Genomic DNA, 25,892 nt, shown 5'->3' on the forward strand with positions numbered 1-25,892 from the left:
TGGGGGTTTGGTGTTATTTTGTTTAGCTGTGTTTCCTGTACTAAGTTTCAATGGAGGTAAAAAAAAGAAGCATTTGCACACCTAAGCAGCTAGCCAAAGGTAGAAGTTATGATCAGAAAAGGAAAATGGATAGCTAAAACACATTTAGTAAAAGTTTCTAACCAGCAATCAGTGAAGATTGACATTTAAAACCATACCACATTTATCACATTCCAAGCAACACACCCCTACAGTTTTCTATGTATCCTGACAAAAGTTTATTTTAAAGATGTCAAACACTAAATGTTTTAAAAGATTTATTAACTTTTAATTTAACTTTTAAACTATTAATTTTTAACTTAAAAAGCCCACGGTCATGGTTATGCTTTTTTTTAAAATAAGAAAACAATGACACACTAAGTTCTAGGTGGGAAAGCCATTACTTACGTCTATGCCCATATACTTGATTTATCCTTGATCACAGAATAATTTAACTATTTTAATACTCTGTCTTAGCTGCAATGACACTTGGATGCTTATCCGAACACAGTAAAAACTTGCATGTGGATAATCCCTCAGCCTGAACAACTCTTGTTTGCAGCAGCACCAAGAGTACCAGCTGATGGGTTTTAACACATAATTTCTAGCATGCAAGTATCAGATACTTGAGCAAATGTACATGCTTTACAAAGCAGTCCTGGCAATGTTCTCTTACAAGCAGGTCTTTTGCTGTGGTAGATTTCTGCATCTTTTGAACTTCCTTCCTAAGAAGGCTACCTGATCATGGAAAAACTCCTGCTCAGTTCTGTATATATTTTTTCCTCATTTCATGCAGAACTTTACAGAAATGTCCTGCTGGAAACCTTGTAACATTCTGCAGTTTTAGCTTGAATAATTTTATGCATCAATAGAAACACTCATTGAAGCTGCTACTGACTGATAACTGGGAAACAAAATAAGAGCAACTCAGGAAGAACCCGTCTCTCCTTTTGGTCTGTTTTGAGTTACATGACCAATCTTCCCTGATCTCAACAGCCACATTCTTTCAGCTTTGGATTAGACTACATCCTACAGACAACGAAAAAGACTAGCCCTAACACACCGGTTTACGTGTGTTTTATGTGACAAGGAAACTTTCCTGTGTTTACCAAGATGATGTAATTTTCTGTTGTTGCTTCCTGCCTTCATTCACTCTGAAGCCGGATGTTCATAGTTACATCACAAAACAATGGGAAGACCCTTGCACAAACTAATAATAAGAATGAACTGCTTTTTTCAACATGAGCCAGGCTGATTTCTACAGTATAGCGTAAAATGCAAAGTGAATTCTTTCAGTTTCCTTTTTCAGCAGTTCTCCTTTTTCTGTCTTTATCGTAAGAGTTACTGTCATAGCAGTTCTGATACTCAGAACAGAAAAAGGAAACAAAAAAATCATGAGCAGGCAACAAACCCCAAAGATACCCAACATGTACACAGCATGGCAGCTCCTCAATATGCTCCAGAGATGCTGTGCCAAGCTACAGCAGCTGATTCTGGGGGCAGGGCCAGCAAGCGTGGAAATGGGGTCAAAAAGTGAGGAGCTGGCAGGGTTTCTCCAGCATTAATGGAGGACAGGGCTAAATCTTCTGCAAGTGAGCTCATGTCTGAGCCAAAGACAACCAGGAGAGCTGGGAGAGGGGCAACAGTGGCAGGAGGCCTGGTCATACGGGGTACTCTTTAACAGCTGGCTTGGGAAACAGCTGTGATTTTGGCTGCCAGGTCCTCTTGAGCTTCCTCCAGCACAACCCTATTTGGAATCATTCAGTAACATATGGAAGGAAGCACTGAATCCATATTCACAGAGGTGGAAAATCAGAGCATGATGGTGTGGCATTTTCACAATTATCTGTGGGGGTTTTTCAGGAAAAATACCTGGGATTGAGCAAGAGCTTTATCTTAAAATGGACACCTCAGAAACTTTAACTGTAGCTGTCTGACTTAACGTACAAAGGAAGTCAGTATCACTACAGAAGCTTGACTGATGAGAGTTTCAGAAAACTGGCACATATTTATCCCACTGTAATCAGTCATTATTTAATTTAGAGCCAGCAGTCAGTAACTGACTACTTGTACAGCAAGTAACTAATTACTTGTTCAACAGTAATCACAAGAACTTCAGTCCTGGCTGGAAAGCAGTTATTTTCAGAGACACAACTTCAATTGTAAACATGGTTCACATTGCTATGTTAAAAGAAAAATAAAAACCTGCGGAAACTTACCACTGAGGTAAGAGCCATCTGAAAACTGTAGATTCGTGCAAGGCCAAAGTCAGCTAGCTTTATCTGCCCGTTGCTGGTTACGAGGATATTTTGGGGTTTCAGATCCCGATGCACCACACGATGCGAATGCAGAAAATCCAGTCCCCGAAACAGCTGAAGCATCATATCCTATATATAAAGAAGAAATCAATATGCAGTTATCAAGACAAGGTGGCAGGCAAACAAGTAAACCCCTGGCCATAATCTGCAAAACTAATTTAATAAATTTCACTTAAATATGTGCACAGGAGATAAAACCAACTATTAATATAAAATAGACAGGATGCTGCTAGAACAAATGGAATTGAACCAATGTCCTTATCAAGTTAAGGTATGGTTTCTCGTTGAATTATCTGAGGTTGACTAACAGTAGTATAAAGATTAATCAATATACTTTAAAAAAACAGCAAAAGTATGTCTCTGTATCTCCATACAACTTCAAAAGAATGATGTCCAAGTAAGAGAAATACATAGCAGTTTTTTGCTCTTAACTTTAAACCACACGCCACTTTGCACTCTCACTAGATTATGCTTTGTCCTGCCATGGTGAAGTGAAATTTTACCATTCATTTTAACAGACACAAGGACCTGTTTCAAATACAAAAACTGTTTAAATGACAAATTTAATTTTATTTAATGTTATAGAGAGAAAAGTTTCACTTGGCAAAACCTGTTGTATAGAACTTACTGAAGAGGACAGAAACTACCTTTAGATTAAAGTTTAGCACTAAAACAGTGTAATAAACATAAGCAGCATTTCTGATTTTTCTTTCTGTTTTCTTATAATGATACAATCTTCTATGACATTTCCACAGCTGAAGGAACTATTTTATCTGTACTCATGTTTTGACATTGATCTTAGTAATGTGAAAAGAATGAACCAGCAGACTCAAAACCAAATACTAGAAATCCCCTGCATTCCAGATTGAAAGAATACTGTCAACTTGAAAATTATATTTGCAGAACAGGCAGTTACAAGAAGATGCTGTAACAAGAAAGATAAAATATTGATAAATAAGTTTATTTTCTGCATGCATTTGACTGTAGCTCATGAAACTGCATTTCTGTGTATGCTGGTGGCATACACCCTTTCCATAATCCATGCAGCAGGGTGTCCTCCAATCCTGTTGTTAGCAACCACAATGATCTTGGAGAAGGGCATGGCATGAAATATGAGAATAGGGATGAAGGCTAAATTGAAGTTGGTTGCTTTTATTCTTCTCTAAGGACTTGGGCATGTTGCAAGTAAATATTCAAGGCACACTACTGAAAGGAATTATATCTGAACATGGGTGTAAAAATAGCTCAAAAATTCAGCTTGATAATACTGGTTTAGTTGGATGCATTTTTAAGGTATGCTTTACAGACACTGCTAAATAATTAATACAAAACTATTGTTTTCTTGTAATGTTTCTTGATCATCTCTACAGAAAATACTATAGAATATTAAATTTGGAAGCTCCCACCTGACCTCTGATAAAACATGGCTATTTCTGTATACAGCTGGCTCATAAAGCATTCAGCTTTTATTTGAAGATCTCAGTGATGGAGATTTTACCATGAAATTATGGATGCTGTGACAGTATTATTACCACCTCTGAAGGAAGGTGGTAAACTCAGAACCCCATTTTCTGCTAGGTGATGCCTTTTATTTCCTTTGCTTCCACAGGAAAAAACGGGAACTGGTAACTTTGACAACTGGTATAATACAGTTTGGACCCTTAAAAGAAATATAAAGAGTGTATTGAATCCTCTTGTACTTACATCATTTTTCTTTGCAGCTCAGAAATTTGTAAGAATTTGGGCTACAGCTCTGGAGGTTTCAGTCATCAGTAGAATTAATACATGTCATTATCTGCTCACTCTGTGCCATTTTAACTTTCATCAAATCCTAGAAGTCTTTGGATCAGTCTTGCAGATGTGAAGAACACGCCAAGAACATTTAGGTGTATGGTTATTTTAAGTACGAACTTAGTTGTTTCACTGAATTTGGGCCAACTTTTTTCTTTTTTATTCCAGGTTGACATAGTATCAAACAAGAAAATATTTGAAGAACTGAAAGATTAGTCAGTAGACCCTGGTAAGTCCCTTTTGGGTGACATTTATGTATCCTATTCATTTGTCAACTCTGTAAATTCATTCAGGCAGTTACCAAACATATCAAGAACATTTTTCCAACAACTGACGCTGGTTTTGTTTCAACTTTCTTCCTCAAGCCCAGCATAACACAATTCTGTTCTGCTCATTTCAAGCTGCAAGCAATGTCCTCAGGCTCTAAATTCAGTCTTCTTCCAGTCACAGGTAAAAAAAGAAAGTATTTGACAATGGAAGCTGGTGTATCTTCCTTTCTACCTATCAGAGTCAAAAGATGAATATAATTTACAGAAGTTCTCTTTACCCCCCAAAAAAATGAGATGTGTTTCAGAAAAGTGTACTGCAAAAGTGTAAATTTAAAAGGTGTTAGAAAGAAGAAGAGCAACATGAGGGAAAAAAATGCTGTATCTCCTCTTCCAGGAAATTCAGAGTGAGTCCTTATATACTATTTTCTAGTATTCAGGTAGGACTGTTGATTACACTTATTACTTACTACTACGGGTATTAAGAGATTTCAGTTCAAAATTATCTCAGAAGAACAGCCCAAAGTTTCATGTGGGTAAAGAAGGGCACTTGAAGGTAAAACGACTGTTTTGCTATTTGTGATTCATTACTATCCTGTTTCTAAATTCTCAGCAAGTTAGAAAAAGAGCAGAAGCCAAAATCATAACATAGCCTTGTTATTATGAACTTTAAATACAGAATAACAAATGCTGCAGCTTAAAATTTCGTGCTGCACACAAGCCTAGTAAAAACCATTAGGCCTTGCATTTGGAAAATTATTTCATTCACTTGGTCAGCCACTTGCAAGAAACATCAGACAGGGTCTGGGCTGTGTGCTCTCTTTGACACTGTAACTAACATCAGAAGATACTAACCTTTGCTAGAAAATTGGATTAAGGCTGTAAACATGCACGAGCCAGATCACTACCTAATTAAATCAGGATAATTTCACTCATCTAACGGAAATGCATCCATTTTTATTAGTGACGAGTACCCAGTATTATCTCAATTACCAAGTTCTAGAAATAACTGCAAGAGAGTCCTCATGTGCCTCAAGGATTAGTTTTTTCCATGTCTGCTTTTCCCTGAGAAATTTTCTGTGGTAGACAGGCATACCACACTTTGGCATTACAGAGAAAATCGTATTTCAAAAGTTAATTGAAAAATGATCAATTCTATTCAACAAACCTTCGTGCTTTAGGAGATTGAAGGAACAAGCTCTAATGAGTCATGACCAAACCTCTACTGATGTCTATCAGTGTTCTTTGGATATTGTATGTTTGCAAACAAAGACACAGAATGTGCCTGTCATTTCAGATTAGATTTCTGCCATGCTCTAGTATCACAAAACTGATGATAATTGGCTGTTGCTCAAGTTGGAGACACATACATACATTATCCCACTGCAATTCCTTTCAGACAATCACAGCTTTACAATCTTCTTATTCAAGCTACATGTTCAATGCCATCTATGTGCAAATATAAAATATTTATCTGTAACTCAATTGAAAACTGAGCTATTTTGGGATGCAATGAACAAGTACACTTCCTTTAGAGGAAAATACATAGCTTTAATTTTTTAAAAGTCTCATAATGGAAACAGGAGCAAAATTTGTTACGGAAATGCTGCGTCTTTGCTTGTTCCACCATGTAAGGTATTGGTAATGATTGCTCAGTCCAACATTTACTGAATTTATCAGCTCTGAACGTCAGGACCAAATTATGATGAACTTTTCAACCAATACCATATTATGTCATGAGTCTCAATAGTACACAGAAATATATCCTGCATATTCTTCTTCTCTCATCAGCAAGGATGGTGCTGGGCTTGGGATAGGCTGAGCAGCTGCTTCTGCCTCTGCCAAAGGCAATATTCATGGCTCACATTTCCCGACCCAGGCAGCAGGAACAGAAAGCCTTGATTTCCTACACACTTTTGTCTCCACCTTGTCCTATCCCCTCTATGCTTCACTGACCCCTCTTAACCCTCTTCCAGGATCCATAAATCCCTTCCAAGCCACTGGCTTTCAAATACCACTCCGATCCTTTTAAGAGTCACCCACCATCTTGACTCCCACAAAAATACCTGTCAATTATCTGCAGCAACTTACTGCTTGTTTAAGAACTTCCAGATTCTCTGGAGGATTCTGCCTGCCTAATCCAAAAGACGATGGCATGGCTGTCAACCAAAACATTCAAGTACCTACTCAAAGACAAAAGAAGCTATGGAGCTGGTTTTGGTGTCAGTGCCTAGGCACCAGCAGCCAGAACTGCAGGGGCCTCAGTCGGGGGAGACCAGGGGCTGTGCCCTGCCAGACACCGTTGGCTCCAGCCAGCTCCGACGGACCCACCGCAGTGCATGGCTGGGCCAGTCAGACAGGACGGTGGTGCCTCCATGAAGATATATTTAAGGGCAGAAAAGGCTGCAGGGAAAGAGGAGAAGAGAACAAAAGGAGTGAGAAACTGCACAGGGGACACCAAGGAGAGAGAGAAGTAAGAGAAGTAAGAGGAGAAAGTACTCCACGGTGGAGCAGATATCCACACTGCAGCTTATGGAGCAGGCAAGTATTCCTGAGGGAACTGCAGCTTCTGGAGACGATCTAGGGTAGAGCAGGCACAGTGTGAGGAGGAAGGAGCAGAAGAGGGGAGCTGCTCCTGTGCTGCTAGGGCTGGGGAGAGTCAGAAGTGATGTGTAGCCTGGAAAAAGGCAGGGGAAGGTGTTATTTGAACATCTGCCCTTTTTTTGCCCACCACCTGATTTAGCAAGTATCAACCTTGACTGGCATGAGACTAAGTCGATTTTCCCCAGGATAAGGCTGCTTTGCCCATGATGGTACTTCGTAAGCAATGTTCCTCTCTTATCTCAGCCCATGAGCTTTTTGCTCCTTGTTGCTCTCTACTTTCTGTAGCTGAGGTGCAGGAAGTCAGTGAGCGCCTGGATGGGAGTCTGACTGCTGGACTAGGCTAACCCACCACCATGGTAAAGTACAGACGCTGGGTTTTGTCTTGGTAAAGGGGATCACAGCAAGATGCAACCTGAAGAGAAACACCAGAGTAATATTTCTTCAGAGAACACTGGCACCCTGAGGTAACATACACTTATGACTGGCTGCTCGTCATGTGAAGCTCACGCTTTTCCCCCACTGCCTACGATGTGAAGGAAGAAAAACATTTAAGCAGATTGCCCTTCATTACAGTGATAGGAGATCCTAATACCAAAAAGAGTAATTCAGTGGAAGCCCACAAATATACTCAGTTGTAACACCAAATAAAAGCAACACAGTACAGAGCCTTGGAAACTACAACAGACACTAAATTTGTACTAACACACAGGCTTTACATGGCTTTTCTTTTTTTTAACTGCCTATTTTCCTCTTCTTGCTCTATTTCTATGCTAATGTTTTGTAAAGCACAATAATCCTTCGGCATCTCCTAACGTTCCTCCTACTCTTCTGTGGAGTATCTCATGCACCTTCACAACTTACATCCTTGCACAGTTTGTGTCTATCTGTAACTCATTTTTCTTTTTGCTGAGCAGAATGGAATGTCCCTATTTTACATGGCAGGTGTTGGAATACTCATCCTGAACATTTCCTGTAGGAGTGTTTGCATAAAAGGCAACCACAAGTGTAAACAAAGGGGATGAGTTTTAGACAGCAATGGGTGATGAATCAGTCAAGGTAGTTTCATGAAAAGGCTCACTGCCTCTAACTGAAACGGGACCTTCTCAGAGCAGAAGGGGAGCAGGATGAGGCTTCTTTCATATCCTACTCAGTTATATAGAATCCCCAACCACTGAATGGCTTTCAGTTTAAAGGGTGATTTTACACATGCTGGAATGAAAGTTTAAAGAGCAGTCCCATTCTCTGGGGCCTATTTTTGAAGCAGAATAATTACAGCCCTTCTATGGTTATACTTTGTAACAAACAGTCAACATTAATTAATGCCAAAAAAACAATAGCATTCCTGAGGAATTACACAGTACAGATACATGAATAGCGAAAGACATGATTAATGTTGTTACACTGAATCCTGAAGGCATTAGCAGTAATGTAGTGATTCCCTGTTAAATGCAGTGATTTTCTTTTTCAATTTTTGTCCTCACCCTGGGCTGGGAACCCATCACACCAGCCTATCTAGAATTCCATGACTGTGATGGTGGGGGCAGATGCAATTTGCTACAGTCTATGGAGCTGCAGGATACTCTTCTCCAAGCAGCTGGCTGGATGCAGTGGCTGGGACACAGTAAGAGGCAGACAGATCCCTGCCCTTGTGCCCTGTTCCTTTTCTCAGAAGAAAGCTATTCTGATCAGTCTCCCTGCAGGGCATTCAGAAAGGGGATGAGGAGGCTGCCTTTGCCTTCTCCAGCCACACCACAGCTTGTCAGGACTCATCCATGATCCAACCAAATATATACAGGATACAGAGCTCTTAATTTTCTTTACATTGGTAACCATTTGTCTCAGAGTACTCCTATTGCTTTCTATAAAAGTATCCACAGGGTAAGGCTCATTCCTCAGAAGGGAAGACTGCTGTGATGTTCCTGTCAATTAACTAGGAAGTACCACAAGAATGTGAACTTCACAGCATGTTCAATTTAAATTATGTTTACTGTTTTGATAAGAGAACAATAAATTCAAATGATCCATTCACTTAGCCATATTAATCAACCTTACTATACAAGATAACATGTTCATTTTCTGTTCACAGAGTAAAATACTGGGCAGAGAAAGATACAGCAAATTCATTTAGTGTATTATTAATATCTGATAAGCACATGCAAGGAGTTGGTCTAATAATTGCTGGTGTTTTGTATGCTGATACCCTAAATGTGAATAATTTGTTGAAAAATAATTAAGTTACATATACTTTTAAGTATGAAGCAAAATACTTGTGTAATTATCTCTGAATTGTAAAACTATTTTAATCATGTAAAACGTACTTTAATATACTTAGAGTAGATTAAAAGATTTGTTAAAATATATTCTGATGAACAGTCTCTGATCTATTTTAAATTACTTTTGTATGAAAGAAAGCACAGCTCATATAAGAGATTTTGGATTATCCAATTGTTAGGATGAAGAACCCCACAGACATGCACACTCATGAAAGTATGCATGCATGTGTACACACATTTTAATGTTTTGAATAATCCCATAGAAGACAATGCTATCTATAGTAGTCCACTGCAATAAACAGTGAAATAAATAGTTGTGTTGCTTGGTTTTGTGTGTTTTCTGGTTTTTTGTGTTTTGTATTTTTTTAATGGCTATAATTACTTGTGTAGCAATTTAAAAGATACAATACCTCAAGGGGTGGAGTCTATAGAACACTGTTTTGAAGACTGTTTTGGTTGCTATTGGAAGTAGCAAGGTAATCAAGATTAGAAAGTCCTAAATAAATTATTTTGAAATACAATAATTGGTCAATTAGTTCAGAGCCAGTCTAGTAAAAATGGCAAATGTCACTATTATGCACAGACCTGCCTCTGTGTTATGAACATTGTATGTCAGTCCCAATCAAAAGTACTGCAACTGTGCACAAGATTCAGGAAAAATGCAAAATTTTAACTGAATTACAAAGGTCCATGGTAGTCTCTGAAAAACTTTGAGGCTCATCAATGCTATTGCACTGCTGTAAACTTATGACTGAATTTTATGTATGTGTATCATAGCTTTCAGTATACTGAGGCACTGTTTTCCTCTGCTGTGCACCTGTAGGTAGACAGAATTAAACTCATAGCCACTACAGCAGGTTTAACACATTTTAGTCCCTTTGCTTAAACTGGCCAACTTTTTCTTCTGAGTTAGAAAGGAACTGCTGAATTTGTACTGCCACAGGAGAACCTGACCAAACATACTCTGGAGTGCTCCAAACATTCCACAAACACCAGAGTTCACCAGCAGCAAAGACAACATAAGAAGGACTAGACTAAGACAATAGATCTTAGTCAACAACAAGGACAACATTGTGTCCAAAAAACTGCTCTGAGTAACTTTCTGTCTACCCTCCTTAAAATAGGGATCTGAATTAACATTTTAGGGATTGGTAAGAGTTCCAATCTAAGTACGTCTGTTTTACCAGTATCTTAATGCTGACAGATTCCCACACTGATCTCAGTAGCTGTGAATCAAAGACCAAATTCAGTATATGTAACATGTCTACTTAACATCTCTGGGGGACATAATGTTTATACACATGCTTGGGCACACACGTGGATGCATTTTATTCAAGTATATGTAAGTCTTTCCACATCAATTTCTAATTTTATAGCTCAACACCTGTCAAGTCAGTTTGCAGTCTAGATCGTTCAAGTTTTACTTTTTCATCTGCTATTTTTCACATTTGATGAGAAGAATATGCATGACTGAAAGGAAACCTATGTAATTACTGTTCTACTTATGTTCCATCATTCAGTGTACCAAAAATTCCTATCCAAGTGGAATTACCAGACATGCAAATGAAACACACAGTATTTCTCATCTGGCTGCTGGTATTTGTCAGATAAAACACATGAGAATGAGCAGAGGGAAAGTTTATTTTAACATTCTGACAGAAATTGGCAAATGTGGCACTGTTAGCAAGACCTGTCCCACATGGAAAAATTTTACAGCAGGTAAATGTAACTTTGTGATTAAAAGCCTCTTTCAGTGCTCAAACCCTTCTACTCTTTGCACCCTGTAGACAAGGCACAGCTCTTAAAATAATTTATGGATCTGAGCCTAGATAAGCAAAACACCCATACTTCTTTCTTGTATCTCTGGATAATGATATCACAATTTTGTACATCCCCAAATACCTTCTGGGAAACTTCCTTTCTTTTATTACAAGCTTTTTATAACTGTACTTGAAACAGCAGTTTCTCACAGAGCTTCCTGGTTTGACAAGTTGTTACTGCTCTGTTCTTTTATTCCTCATACCATCTGAAAAAGAGATGAGGACTAAAATGTACCATGAAATTCCCCCAAACACTTTACTGCCTCACCCAGTTTGTAAAGTTCCATACAAATGACTTGAAATAGCACCTGTGATTTGTATGCATTGGCTGTGAAGACCCTTCTAGCACATGTCTAGGGACTGACACCAGTCTAAATTTGGTATCTAAGCATCACAGCAGGTCATATTGGATAGCTGGTGCAAAACTGCAGTTTGAATTCTGGAGCACACTTTTCATATAATCACAGCTTATTTAATTATGTTTCTTGACAGGACAAGTCACATTCTTCCTTCAGCTGATGCTGCAAGCCTCTTTCTTCTTAAGTAAAATCCAGACTTTAGTTTGACTAAGTCAATCTGTTCTGGAACACTGTGTAGACTCCCCTACCTCTATCACCTCTCAGTAGAGCTTAGTGCTTTCAGCTTTTTAAAAAAGATTTTTGATTGCTCCTAGTAGTATGTTATTTCCTTCTCTCATTGTGGGACATCACTGCCACTTCTTCTTCAGAGTCTTTGCTTCTGCATTACTACCCATCTGTATTTTGGGACATCATCCCTTGCAATCCTTGTGGAAGCTCTCCTGATGTAATCACAGAAATCAGTCCACCCAGAAAATCCACAAAGCTGGATATGACTCCCTTAAACCGCTTTGGTATGCTTTGGGGAGGAGTTCACAGAAATCACTGTCTCACTCCCTGCCAGAATCTACAAACCACAGTAAATTATCAATCACTGATGAGTTGATTGTCCTCCTGTGCCTCTCACACCAGTCCTTACGAGGAATGGTATCAACAAACCAACCCTCTTCTCCAGGAAGAATGCTGCTCCAGCAGTACTACAGCTCTTTACCAGCATCTTCCTGATGACATTGGTCATAACAGCTCTTTCAAATTTCCTCGAACTCCATGAAGGGTTAAAATATGGCATATGTTGACAGGCGACACTCCTTGGTGACAGGAAAGACACGTTGCTGTGGCGCCCAGATCTCGGCTTCTCCTTCCCTGCAGCTGTCTGTGGACAGCAGCTAATTGTATCCACTTGTTTAACCTCAGGGATAACGTCTGGAGGGGACCAAGTGCCACAAGCATACTTTTTTTTTTAACGGTCATTTCCTCTCTGGTGTAACTTGCATGACAGCATGTGACAAGCAGAAATTAATGGGGACACTGCTGTGCCAATACCTCTTGAATTGCTTTGACACTGGCTGCAGGCTGCCTGCTTGGCCACCCAGCCAAGACCTCACATGAAATGTGGCAAGGGGCCCACAGCTCTATTCACTAACAAGCCAGCTGGTCAGTGATTAGAAAGCTGAAACAACGCTGTGCACATACATAAAGAAAAATGCTTTACAAACAGCTTCGGACTTAGGTGGTAAAGTATCTTAGAAGAGTAAATCTGAAAATTTATCTTAGGAACTGTTAACTTCAGCTTCAACATTAGAGATAATGCAGAAGGCCCTGGAAGATGACTGGTCGACACTGCCACCTAAGCAAGCTCAAGAAGGGCTCACCTCAGAACAAAGATGAACATCTTGATGTGCTCAAAATCATGTGCAAACAGCTTAGACCACATGGATTCTGGTCTGGAGCAACATTCAAATTATGTAAATATATAGACTTATGACAGACTACTCTTCCTAATGGTCTATCAACACCTTGGCAAGATTACTGAGATTTCTACAGAAGTTCTCACTGGATCTGTCTGCAGTGTTTATACTGATTTGTTTATATGCTGATACGTAACAACAAAGGATGAACCTTTAGAAGCATCCCAAGGGATTTGGCTGATCAGATCTCATACATCCAAGGCAGATTTGCACCTTTCAGCCCAGACTTTTTTGAAAACTGTCAAATCCTTGGCTAGACAGAAAAGGCTCAAGATTGTTCCTTGAATTTCTCTCTGCAGTTGCTTTTTTAAATAGTAGCAACTGAAAGTGCACAGACTCTTGATGAAACACCTGACGGCAACAAGAAAACAAGTTATGCTTTTTTAAAACTGAGAAAAAAGCAGTCAATAGGATCCTAGAGATCGGGAACACAACCATCATTTAAAATCAGTAAGACTTGGGCACCTAATTCCTAGGGCTCCTTCACAGTTATAAACTCATTCCAGCAATTTTTGTTTAATGAAAAACTTGTTTAAACTTATTATAACACAGGCCTGATCAAACTCCTGATATATAAGGAAATGTATTTGTGGCTTATACAGATACATGAGAGCTCAAGACACTGGAAAAGGAGGTGGCTGGACAGCAGAGTCACTTTCTCAGATTAGAAATTGGGGTTACTGAAGAGTTTGGACCTAATTTTGAGTGCTTCCATCACAGAAACTTTGAGGAATTCAGCATAGTCATAAATGGCACTTGCATGCTGAGGAAGAAAATGGCCTCATATTAGGCACAATGAAGTCCAGGGAAGTTACCGGAACTCTACCCATCAATTTTCAAAGACCTGAGCTGGTCCCACTGCTTTTCAGTATTTCCATTTTCCTCCCACACTCACTGGAACCAACAGCACCTTCAGAGAGATGTAACCAACCTTCACTGAGACAAAAATGTCAGCATGACACCAGGCATCAAAATACTAGTATTCTCTAAAGTTAGACACTCTTCTAATAAATAGTTAACAGTTTTTATTAAAGATGTGAACACAGAGGAAAGTAAGAAGGCAATCCCTTCCTAATCTCCCCAGGGAATACGTAATAAATAAAGCTTTTAAAAGTCACCTCGATTTCTTTTTTTTTTTTTTTTTTTGCTTGTAGTGTACTTGGCACAGCAGAAGAACTGCGATGCTCATCAGTGCTGTACAATGGCTCAACATTGGGGTCTATTACTACCCCAGCTCTAGTCACAGGAGTACATTTAAGTTTGTTGCCTCTCTCTCCATATTATAAATTCAGGGATAATGGTTAACTAATTCACAGGTCTTGCAAAGATTAACTAGTTAATGTTTGTTAAATACTCCAAAGAACAAGAATCTGCTTTCAGTTATAAGGGCTTAACAACCTTCAAGAAAATCAAAGATATACAGAAGAGGAAAGATTTATTTTGTATCATTCATGGGCAGAAATGGGCTTCAAGAAAAAACTGAGAGGGGACAGTGGCCTACTGGAATCAGCTTGCCCAGGATGTCCCATCTAAGAACTTTACATATAGTTTTGCAATGCTGTTAAAGCATTGTTTAAGCTCTGAAAATATCAGAATGAGCATCTTATTGATGCCTTACTACACCTAAATTAAAAGTAGGAAACAAGATACTGTTTTCTTGGAAGCACAATTGTTTCTCGGAAGCACTCAGCAGATCAAGTTATTCTCCATGTTTACAGCAGCAATTAATTTGCAATTCTGTTAACTTAAATTAAAAAACCAAGGGCTCCTGAACCAACAGCTTTAAAAAGGGAACAGACAAGCACCTCATCCTACAGACAAGGTGAAGAGAAGACATTTTGCAAGAGGAATTGAGCATATATACACAAAGTCTTTTGTTGGCACTGAAAGAATGAGAAGTTTACTGGTAGCACCAGACTGTGGGAATGGCTACCCATTCCATTCCACTTAAATGGTCTATCACTTTCTCCTTTCTCTTCTCATCTCTTACCTTTCCCTTTACGTGTCTCTTTCCTCCCTTCATGAACCCTGTTGCCCCTTCCTTCCCCATTCCCAGCTCTGACCCTTCTTGTCATGCCTGCACTGCACCCTATTCCACTCTACACTCACTCTCAGGGCCTGTGGTCCTACTCCATCTCTTTGGGTTGCTGCCTCCCACAGCCCAGGTGATAACCAAGCAAAGTAGGTCACTGGAAGATGCCAGCTACTAGATTCCTCAGCAGCCCATTCTGCATTTCAGATACAACAAACTGCAGCAGGCAGTGATGTGACTGTGATGTTTGCTGTGGCTGCAGTGGTGGGACATGGTCCCACACATCTCCTGAGCCTCCCCAAAGTGACATGTGCCACAGCCCCTCCAGTTCTGAGTGAAATAACACTGATTTACATTAGCACACATTAGTGTAAACCTTGCCTTGTTTTCTTTTGAACACTTGACTGATTCTAAAGAAAAGCAGGTATCTTCAACTTACAGTGACACAAAGAGTGATGAGCCTACTTATTTCCTAATCTTAACATAATAGACAAAAACCAGCTCTACTTTGGGGGTCAGAAGAAAGGTGCAACATGAGAGCTGACAATCTTCTTGGGAGGGGAGAAGATGGCCTCCAACATTTCACACGCAGAGGGTATTTCGTCCCTTCACCTCCCCAAATATTAAACAAAACAAACTCTAAGACTTTTTAAAGACACAGGTATGTTAGAAGTTAGTGTGCAAAAAGAGCCAATCATGTGAGAAATGCAGGTTGTGGCAAATGCAATATTGCTTCTCCAAAGTGTAACCTGTGACAAGCAGAAAAGTATGCTATTGATTATGCAATTTGGAAAAGAAAACTACATGTATTCTTGTGTATCTTTACTGTAATCATTCATGGAGAACCTATGAGAAAAAAAGTAGCTATGACCCAGACAACCTGGACCACATACGTCTATACTTTGCTGAATCAGGTCCCAGAAACCTAAGTCTTTTGTTTTCCCTATCAATAACAACAAAATAATTACAAATCATACAATACAGTATCAAACTCTATATATTATTTCAAAACTACAGTCAATTAAGTAGAAACAAACTGTATCATCAGAAGGGCAAATGAGAGAGGCTAGGGATCACTATCAAAGGACTTCTGTTTTCTTTTGTTTATTAAATAGCAACTGTATTATTTACTGCAGCTTTGCAAGCTAGTGAGCAGCTGGGTGTGACACATTTCCATGCTCTGTAACCCCTCCTTATGCTTCGTTAGACTCCTTATCAGGACCAGAAGAAAAGAAATCTTTCTGTTATGCTTTTCCTGTGGCAAAGGAAAAGACAAGATGATGACTTTCCAGCTCATTTCACTTGTACAACGTTCTCATCAATCACCATGGGGTAGGTCTTTGTTATTTTCACAGAAGGACTGTTCTTAGTTTTCTGTCACAATAAAGCGTGACTTCACTAATTAGCAAATCAAGGTTACCTCTACCACATTTGCTAAAGAACAAAATGCAAACCTAAGGCTAAAGCTACTTTGGTAATATTTTCCAAGGCCCCAGCTTCACAGAGATAGGCTAAGTCAAGCTAGGTCTAAATCTGTTTAATTGAAAAAGAGGTTAGTCTGAAATACTCAAGAGTAGATGATGTAAGGAAGCTAAAGTAACCATTCCATCAAGAACCAGAAGTTTTCTGCTTGCTTTGTGACTTTCTGCTCCAGAAACCAAGCAAAGAAACTGTGGTTCGTTTTCATATTAAACTCTCTGCAAAGCATGCATCTCTCTTGCAGTTTTGGTTCACTATTGCCCAAGCAGCTTCGCCTCTATTCTCCTGTTCCTGTGTCTTCAATAAGCACTTTAGACACCAGCACGAATTACATGAGCAAGCAAAAAGCAAGAAAAAGCTGTATCTTCTAATCAAGGCAAAAACATAATACAAAATGCTTTGTAACATGGTCTCTCCTCTAACTTAATGTTTTTATATGTATTTTCCCTTTTGATCTGTGTTGTTTCTCACTGAATGACAGCTACACACAACATACTATTGTAATAACAAGCATATGGCTCAGAGATCACTGTTGACATTTTCAGAATTCAATTTAGGCATTTTTACTTACATACATGAAAGACATCTGTATACGCTTTCATTAACTGCATTTTACATTTGTAATATTCGATGTATTCTTTTGTAACCATTTGCATTAAAATGCCAACTCTGGGTTTGGATAGCAAGTATTTCCTTTGTAACACTAAGGGAGGAGTATGTTACTGTCAAAATTTCTCTCTAAAAAGTCCTTGCTAAAATATTTACTCTGCTTGTCAGAACAGGAATATCTGATGTTAACTGCAAATGAAAGAATATTTTAGAATGAATCATAAACTAAATGTTAAAAAAAGGTAACATGCTGCCATTCCAGTGCTCCTTCCCTGTTGTAAAACTAAATTAAAAACAACCCTGCATTTCCATCCACAGAATCTTGTAACATTTTGGAGTGTTCTGAAATTCCCTAATTGTAGTTATGCAACAGAACTATCACATTCTAAAACAAAGGACAAATATCCAGCAGCTGAGTTTATTGGCTTGGAAATTAAACACTCTTAAGAGATGGTTAATGTGTCTTCTTGATTATTTTTGGCATTTTAAAGTTACAGTGCAATGCTTCCTATTGCATAGACAAAAAAAAGTGGGACATCTTAGAATAATTAGAATTTTTATGGCGTTGTTTGTAAAGTAACATATTTAGCAACAGTGAAAACTGTTGAGCAGTAACTTTATTCGCAATTAAGCCACTAATTTCAAAGGGCCCTTTAAGGTATAAGACACTGTTCAGCATTAATAAAGACAGAATGCAAGTGGCATTTATTGAGTTGGTCACAATGGCAAAATACAGCTTCTTCTTGGAAATGGGTATTCTCAAGGGTCATTATTTTCAAAGAAAGCAAATAGGATATTCTGTGGCCACAACAGCTATGATATTAATGAAAAACAGATATAAACAAAATAGTCCACCAAACCCTGTGATCACTGGAGCCCTTTGCCATTACTGAGTCAATTTACCATGCTGACCAGGTATGACAAGTTTTTGTGAATAGTCAGGAGTCTGGCTGCAAATGCACAGACACTGCTTACACATAAGTTTTGAGGGAGGACTACTTCTTCTCTCTGACAAAGCATTTAAACACAAGCAAAACACATGTTTTATGACTAATCTGAGACTAAGGAAACAATTGTTTCAATTCTTCTTTATTCTAAACTTAGAATTCATCAGGTAAGTATCACAGGGTAACAACTGATTCTCCTCTGCTAGCTCCTCTAAGTCAGTCTTTCAACCTCTTTTTTAATACTGGAGCAATCTGCTGACATAAAATTAAGCAGAAGCTTAAAAGTTTTGCTGAAGCAGAGCCTCTGCTCCCTTTGGGGTTTTTCCTTTGGAATTGAAGTTGAACCAGAAGGTGCAACTATATATTCCAGCATGAGTTTAAATGTTTTATATGTACAGATGTAAGTGGTGTACTGTATAGCTGTAATGGTAACAGAGAAGCAAAAAGAATCTACAATAGTGATGTTTATGAGTCTTTGGATAGGGTTTCCAATCCAAAAACGAAGGACAGATTTGATCCAGGAGCTTGAACCTTTGTAATTTGCTCTTTCTTGATGGCAAACGATTCCATCTTTGCAGTAAAACAAATGAAAGACTGCTTGCCTGCTGCTGCTAACAGCATTGTCCCACACTCACTCCTAGAGGAACCCTAAGAATCCCACAGTTGCACCACAGAAGGATTTGACCCATAGTTGTGCTCTGGAGTAGCAACATTGGCAAGTGCTCCAAAACCATGTCTGATTTATTAAAACTACAAATAAATCAATCATTTAAATTTCTAAACATTTTCCCTTGCTGTCGCACCAAGAACAAACAACAAAGAGTATTTCTGTTATTTCACTCGTGTTTCCATTCTAAATTTTCTGTCTTCCGGCAGCTGCTTGCAAATTTACTAATAATGTGTGTCTTTGTTTGGACTTCTCAAAAAGGATATTCTCAAAATGGAAGGAAGCTCATTTTATTTCAGTTTGAAACCTGAGAAACCTGTAACATGAACCATACACCGATTACAGAGCACTGATACATAAAAGAAGCAGTTGTGTAAATGTGTGAAGTCGCTGTGGTGGGGAAACAGCAGTGCAATGAAAAGCACTGCTTCACACCAATATGTGATTATGATGACTCATGTGTAACAAGGTATTGTGTAAAGGCCAGTCAAAAAGGAGGACCTATTATGGTGGGCACCAAAGTCAAGGCTTTTCACAGAGCCTCTTCCATTAAAAGCTCACCAAAAAAATGGGCAAGACAGACCCCAGGTGGAGAAACAGTGTGACAGTTCCATGATGCTACACTTTTATGGGAGTAGAGTCAGGACGGCATAGGTGAAATGGAAAGAACAGTGATGGAGAGAAAGGTTCTAGAGGAAGGGAAAGAACAGAAGAATACTTTACTGTGTAAATACGAAGTGAAAGTGAGGGGAAAAAATTAAGGTGAAAGAGAAAGATGGAAAGAGGAAAGGGAAAATAGGAATAGAACAGGCAGAGAACATGGAGTTGAAATCACTGAAAGCAGCTCTGAGTATCAAGAGGTTTTGGCTTCAGTAGCTCTAGCAGCTGAGTGTAGCTGGCTGATGCCCCTGGCTGGTGCTTCTCTGCAGTTTCCTGCCTGATGGCCTGAGGACAGGAAGCAGGGAGGAACCGTGTGTGCTCCGGTATCCACAGGGGCGGGTGGGACAGGGGCTCTCCATGTGTGTCTCATCTGACACACTGAGTAGGAGGGAGAGGCACAGCTTCAGCTGGGTCTCGTTTTATTCCTTCCCTATGAATGCAACAGCTGTCTTGGGTGATGAGCTATAGGATGGACTCAGGGAATCAGCACATACATGTCTGTATATACACACACACACATACATATATATTCATACATACACACCCACATGCCCACATGTACAATATGCCTTCATGTGTAGACACGTAAAGGCAATATACACCAGACCACTCTAGGCACAGCAGGAGAGCTGGTGCTACCCCCTATGTATCTGTGTACTTTTTACTCTAAGCATCTGCATTGCCAGTTCTGGCCTTTTCTGGGCCACACCTATTTTGAGAAAATGAACTCTGGAGACAGAAGAGTGATGATAATAGTTTCCCTTTCTCTCACTCAAATAGCAGTATTTTTTTTTCTGCAAATGTGTTAGAGGACTTTTACAATATACATTTATACATGTATATGTGTTTATGTGCCAATGTATTCATAAATAATAGAAAAATTCTTAAAGCTGACTTTACGTTCTACATATGAAAACATGTAATACAAAAAAATTCCATCTCTGCCCATTTGTATGGAATTTTGCTTTCTGGCGTAAGCTAAATACATCTGCTATGGAGGAAAAGAAACAAACAAAACATATCTTGATTAAATCAGTATGCTACTAAAGTAACACGCTTCAAATGAATTTTTACTGTGGGATACAACAACCTGCCTATTCACTGGCATAAAAACAGTGTATACAGCTAGTCCAAAATTATTAAATTTCTCTTGGGGTGGAATAGAGAAAACAGTTTTAAGGAAAAATTACTTATTTGATTACTGTATTATCTTTTATTAGCTATGAGTTGTCTGTGGCCAGCTTGTGAATTATTTTACACTATGGCTCTAGAAGTGCTGTGAGTAAATACAGACACTTTGTAAACATTCTAGTTTAGAGAATCCAAGCAGCAGTAACTTGGGTTGACAGAGATGATAAATGTGTTCTGCCACAATGCTTCTTGTCCCAGATCAGCTGAGTTTGACCCTTAGAATCTGGAGTTCAATAAGAACAAGTATGTTGCTCAGATTTCCCAAGTATCTACCTTGTCACAATCTGTGCTATTGTCTACTTTTCCCATCTCTGTGTGCTTCTTTTGGTATGAAGTACAACTTTGTGGGTGTACTGCATAGGGGACTGATTTCCTTCCAGTGCAGAAACTACTATTAAAAAAGTGATTCTTATCTGTCCCCGCAAAAAGTCAAGAATGGCTCTTTGAACATCTCCTCTTTATCTCACATCTGCTGCAGACCAACCTTCAAATTATTTTTCAAAAGTAGCATATGGCTTTTAAGCAAATTTAGAATGTGGGTAAATCCGAAGATTTCAGTCTGTTGTTCTGCCCCTGCTTTATGTGCACCATAAGTTGCACCAGCTTTCTCTTAATTGCTTTAAATGTGGCATCTTGTGTTTGATGAAGAGAAAGACTCTGGAAACATGAGTGACACTTCTGCTGATCACTGAGGCAGGATGTGCTTGCAGAGCAAGTTGCAACTGTGCACCACCACCATGAGACAAAGGAAAGCATCTCAAAAATACTTCCCACTTGGAGGAACTGCCACTGGTTGGATGCAGAACAGTACAGCACTGTCTCTGACACGCTGCCTGGCAACTTAGCCCCACTTCTATACTTGCTTGAGCATTATTCCTACCACGTGCTCCCTTTCTTTCAGTGTCATCAAAGCATTCACATAGCAATTGGTACCACACCGATGTTCCAGTAGCAAAAAATCAGGGTCATTAACAATCTGAGAATCTCAAGGGAATGCAGAGCAGTAGGATCCATAAGGTTTTTTATGCATCACATCCATGTCCAGCTCTGCTGAACTAACAGAAACGAAACCAGCTGATAGCAACACTTCAGTTCTAGTGTTTGTAATGCTGCAATTTTGCAATGACTTGATCATAAATCCATTCTACCAAAGGCTCAATCTCCTTCCCTGCCCACAATTCAAAATCCCTTCAGTTTCTTAATTCCCTTTGACTTTCTGAATAAAGATGATTTCTGGCCCTCCATCTATTGAAAACAATAGCTTCCTTCTGACTTCAAAAAGGATGTGTCCCTTAGGGCCCTACTGGACTGCACTGCTGCCTTGAGAGTTTGGACTACAAAAGAAAAGTAGGTTGACATGTCTATTTACAGAGCCCTTGACAGACATCATTTCACAGTGACATTTCTAATTCAGTATCATTGTTTTGAAAGACTAAAATTATTATTTCAGGCAGGTTGCTTTCATGCATTATGCTACAGTGTTGCTCGACTGTTTTCCAAACTGGAACAACTGAAAAAATGTGAAGCGCTCCACTGATTTTAAATCACTCTAGTCAGGACAGAGTGATTTAAAATTATTGGAGTGCCTCACATTTTTATGAGCTCTCAGTTTGCAAGCAATGGAGGTCTGAGGAATCCCAGGCTACAGCACTGCAAAAAACAACTATACATTATCATCAGATTGAAAAGGTTTGCATTTGAATTTGGAAACGGTAGAAATTTCGAGAAATTTACGCCACCATAATTAAAATCAGTGGCTGTACACTAACAGTAAAAAAGTCCAAGCTAAAGAAGTAACTGTGTGGATATGTGGATATCAGACTATATTGCATAACATCCTTTACATCCTTTGAGCTGCAGTCAGTCCCTTTATTCACAGAGTAACTCCTCCTAACCCCTTGGTCAGCTTGTACATTGCTAAGTGCTACCAGCCAGAGGAGATGTGGTTGTGTCTCTCCAAGCAGCATGGTATGGGGAGAAATTACTCCACCTACAACAAAGGGAACCACCACTCCGGATAACATCCATTTTTTAATGTTTAGTTCTTTCAGAGCTTGTACAGGACACTTGCTCTCTCTTCTGCTACCCTTTAATGCAGAAGTCCAACCCCTAACAGCAGGATAACAGAAAAAGAAAAAAAAAAAGATTTATCCCACATTGATATATCAATTCAGTCCTTTTGTTTTTCACTTATTTTGAGTGGCAACTCTAATTTATAACACAGATTCAGAAAAATATTTGTTGCAAAATAATCCACAAAAACAAAATCCTTAGCAGCTGTAAATAGGCACTATTTCACTGAATGGATTTACACTTTTTAGTATTAGTTGGGGATCTGATCCATTATTTGTACACTCCAAATTCCTCACTAAGTTTTGTTTCTTTCTTTACCATAAAAGTACTGACAGGAAAACGGTAATAACAGCTCTTCTGTTAGTATCTTTCTTATTAATTCGAGCAGGTTCTTTTTTTTAACTTTTAACTTTGATGTTGTTAAATACAGCCACACTCTCAAGACTCTCAGTACTGGTGAATCTGTTTTCCTGGAACATCTTGATTTATTTTCAGAACTGCATGATTGTGTGACATCTGCTTCACATCTCATACGTGATCAACTGAGTAGGTACAACCATGGCATATGGCTGATGAGTCACCTCACAACAGTGAACACTGGTCTGCTTTCTGAGAAACAGCATCTTCACATTAATTTTTCTAAGAGTCTTGCAAAGATGTGACCAGTCTGCCTAGTTTGATAGCAGGTAATGTAAGTTAAGGACATGCACAGGATGCAACAATAACATGTATTCTATGACTGGGACTAATATTTAAAAATTCAATTTATGGCCTACTATCTGATAAGCCCACAAAAGGGAATTAGGTTCACTGCTGCACTTCCTAAATTTCAGGCATCTAAATACCAAAATCTGCATACCTGAATCAGATGGGTATATAGGCTTTCTGTGCAAAGAAGTAAATATCCAAAAAATATCCATTCACAGAAGCATTCACTTGGGTGAGGAATCAGGACACAACAGAGAAAAGCATATACACTGAACCCTGCTCACTCTGTGATTTCACTGCCCTGTTCCAGGCTGGAGGGAATACCATGAAGATTCACATATCACAGACCTGGCTAGAAGGACATTCCTGGATTTTGCAACATATTATGACAGATAACATATGCACCTGCTATACTGGAGACCTTTGTTCTGTTCCCTCCTGTTCGGACTGCCAGATTGAAACAGGCACAGCACACTTAGCACATGTAGCCTAAATTTTTAATTTCTGTAAGGAAACTACTGCAAGAAGCCAAAAGTCTACTTGTAATGACATTACCTCGCAAAGTTAACTTTGTTCATTACTAAAATTAAAGAACCTCAGTAACAGTTTGTTGTTCCCTCTCACTGTTACAGACTCTTTGGTCCAGCAGAACAAGATGACCAGAAGGAACTCCAAAGAACCATTTCATAACAACTTAATGTACAGCTTTATATACTAAGCCATCACACACAGAGATCAATTTAAAGCTAAATATTATTAAATACACTGCATTATCTTAAATCAATAAACATATCTTGGTTGCATATGCAAGATTTACACATTAAAAATGTACTTAGTGTTACAACAACCATAACCATATCAAAATTACTTGGGAGCAAAAAAACCCCATGCCAGTCTCACAAGCATCAGAACAAAATGTGACCACGCAGGTTAAACATGCTCCAGACACAAAGGCTAGAACATCAAAATGCTTTAGTGGTCTGTTACCTATTTAAAAAAACCCTCATCTTTCTGTGGCAGACGTGTCATTCCCACTTCCACTGCCCTTATGTCAACTAACAAAAGTTCCTAATGAGCCAAGTCTCTTGGAGACTCAACTGCTAAGACCATTAATGTTACCAAAGACCTCTGCATGACTAACAGCTGTGTCCAAAGGAAACTGAACTCATACCTTCCATTTCCACATAAACTGCCCTGAAGTTAAAGAGTATCCCATGAAGAAAAGAAGGGAGGAGACGATGGGGAGAGAGGAAAGAAGGAAGATGTTGTCATCGCTGATTCTGATTCATGCCATATGGAACATATATTAATCAGGTCTGACAGAGGAAGCCAGCAAGTGTGAGCGTGACTACAGTCCAGCAGCTACAAAGGCTTATTAAGTAGATTAAAGGCTGAATATAGTTCTCTTTCAAAAGTGAACACTATGTCCACAAGTACTTGAGTAACGTTCACCATCTCTAGCTCAAAGTAGACTCCGTTAAATAATAGTGGAAGGGCTTCAGCAGGAAAAGATTTAAAATTCCTCTGTCCAGAATAACCTAGAACCCAGAAGCCAGAGCCACAGAAATGGATGAGAGCATTCACACTCTTGGTGACAGAAAGGGGAAGACAGCACGTCTGTTCTACATCCTGGGTGAGTATTCCTACTACCAGGCAACATCACATAGGGAAACTACCTCTCTTCTACCATGTCATGGACACCTGTCTATATCTTCCTAAAACACCCTCTGGGGTGACTCCTACTGCAGCACATTACGCATTAGAAAGGCATTGGTGAGCAACATTAAGACAAAAGCTCTAGTTGTGTTTAAATGATCAATATGGTTAATTTCTCTGAACTGCTACAGTCTGATGATTGCCTGCAAAACATATAGAAGTTCTTAAAATGGTACTGGTGTCACTTATATTTCTTGACAACTGGTAACCAAAAACCCCAGCATGCCCCAAACCAGCAAAAGCTGAGCCTCCCTTTCCTAAATGTTATGTAATGATGGTAGTCAATTCACACAGAAAGGATCTTTTGGGGCTGATACTTCTCTCATAGTAATTTTATGCCATTGAAGTTCCACTAACAACTGTTGATTTTACACCATAGTGCCAAAGAGGTATATTAGATCCTTCAAGCTATCCAGAGCTTACTTGGTTCATTTGGCACTTCTGTGTTGCTGACACATGCAGAACTTTAACAGATGGTCTTACAATACTGGCAGTTGTTTTGTACTGTGCTGGCAGTGAGGGGAAATACTCTACACAAATTGTCTGCAATTCTGGAAAATAAATGAAGTACAAATCCATATTAACCTCAAAAGCCAAACTATAAAAAGTCAGATTAGTCATTTAACGATGTATGTGCTCTGGGTTAAATGCTCAGCTGCTACAAAATTGTAGTATTTCCCTGCAGCCAGGAGAAGTATGTTTTTTCTCAATTTCTACCAGGAATATCCATAAAGCTTGTATCATTAGAAAGGTATTGAAATATACTAAAAATAAGCCTTGAGACCCTTCCTCATGTGATCAGCCCTGACTATCAGCAAAAGTACCTCCATAAACTGGGTGTTTTGACACAAACATGAAGCAACAGGGTGCAACTTAGGTTAACCGAATCTCTCTC

At 39.0% G+C, this 25,892-nt stretch overlaps 1 protein-coding gene across 1 annotated transcript in view; it reads right to left on the reverse strand.

Annotated features, from left to right (window-relative positions):
- The window catches only part of CDK6 (cyclin dependent kinase 6), a 126,176-nt gene that overhangs the window by 65,965 nt on the left and 34,319 nt on the right, over nt 1-25,892 (reverse strand). The window contains exon 4 of the mRNA XM_082297156.1: nt 2,238-2,405. Coding sequence (XP_082153282.1) covers nt 2,238-2,405 — 168 coding nt within the window. The remainder of the gene's footprint in view (nt 1-2,237; nt 2,406-25,892) is intronic.

This window comes from Coloeus monedula (assembly GCF_965178545.1).
Source record: "Coloeus monedula genome assembly, chromosome: 1".
NCBI classification, from domain to species: domain Eukaryota; kingdom Metazoa; phylum Chordata; class Aves; order Passeriformes; family Corvidae; genus Coloeus; species Coloeus monedula.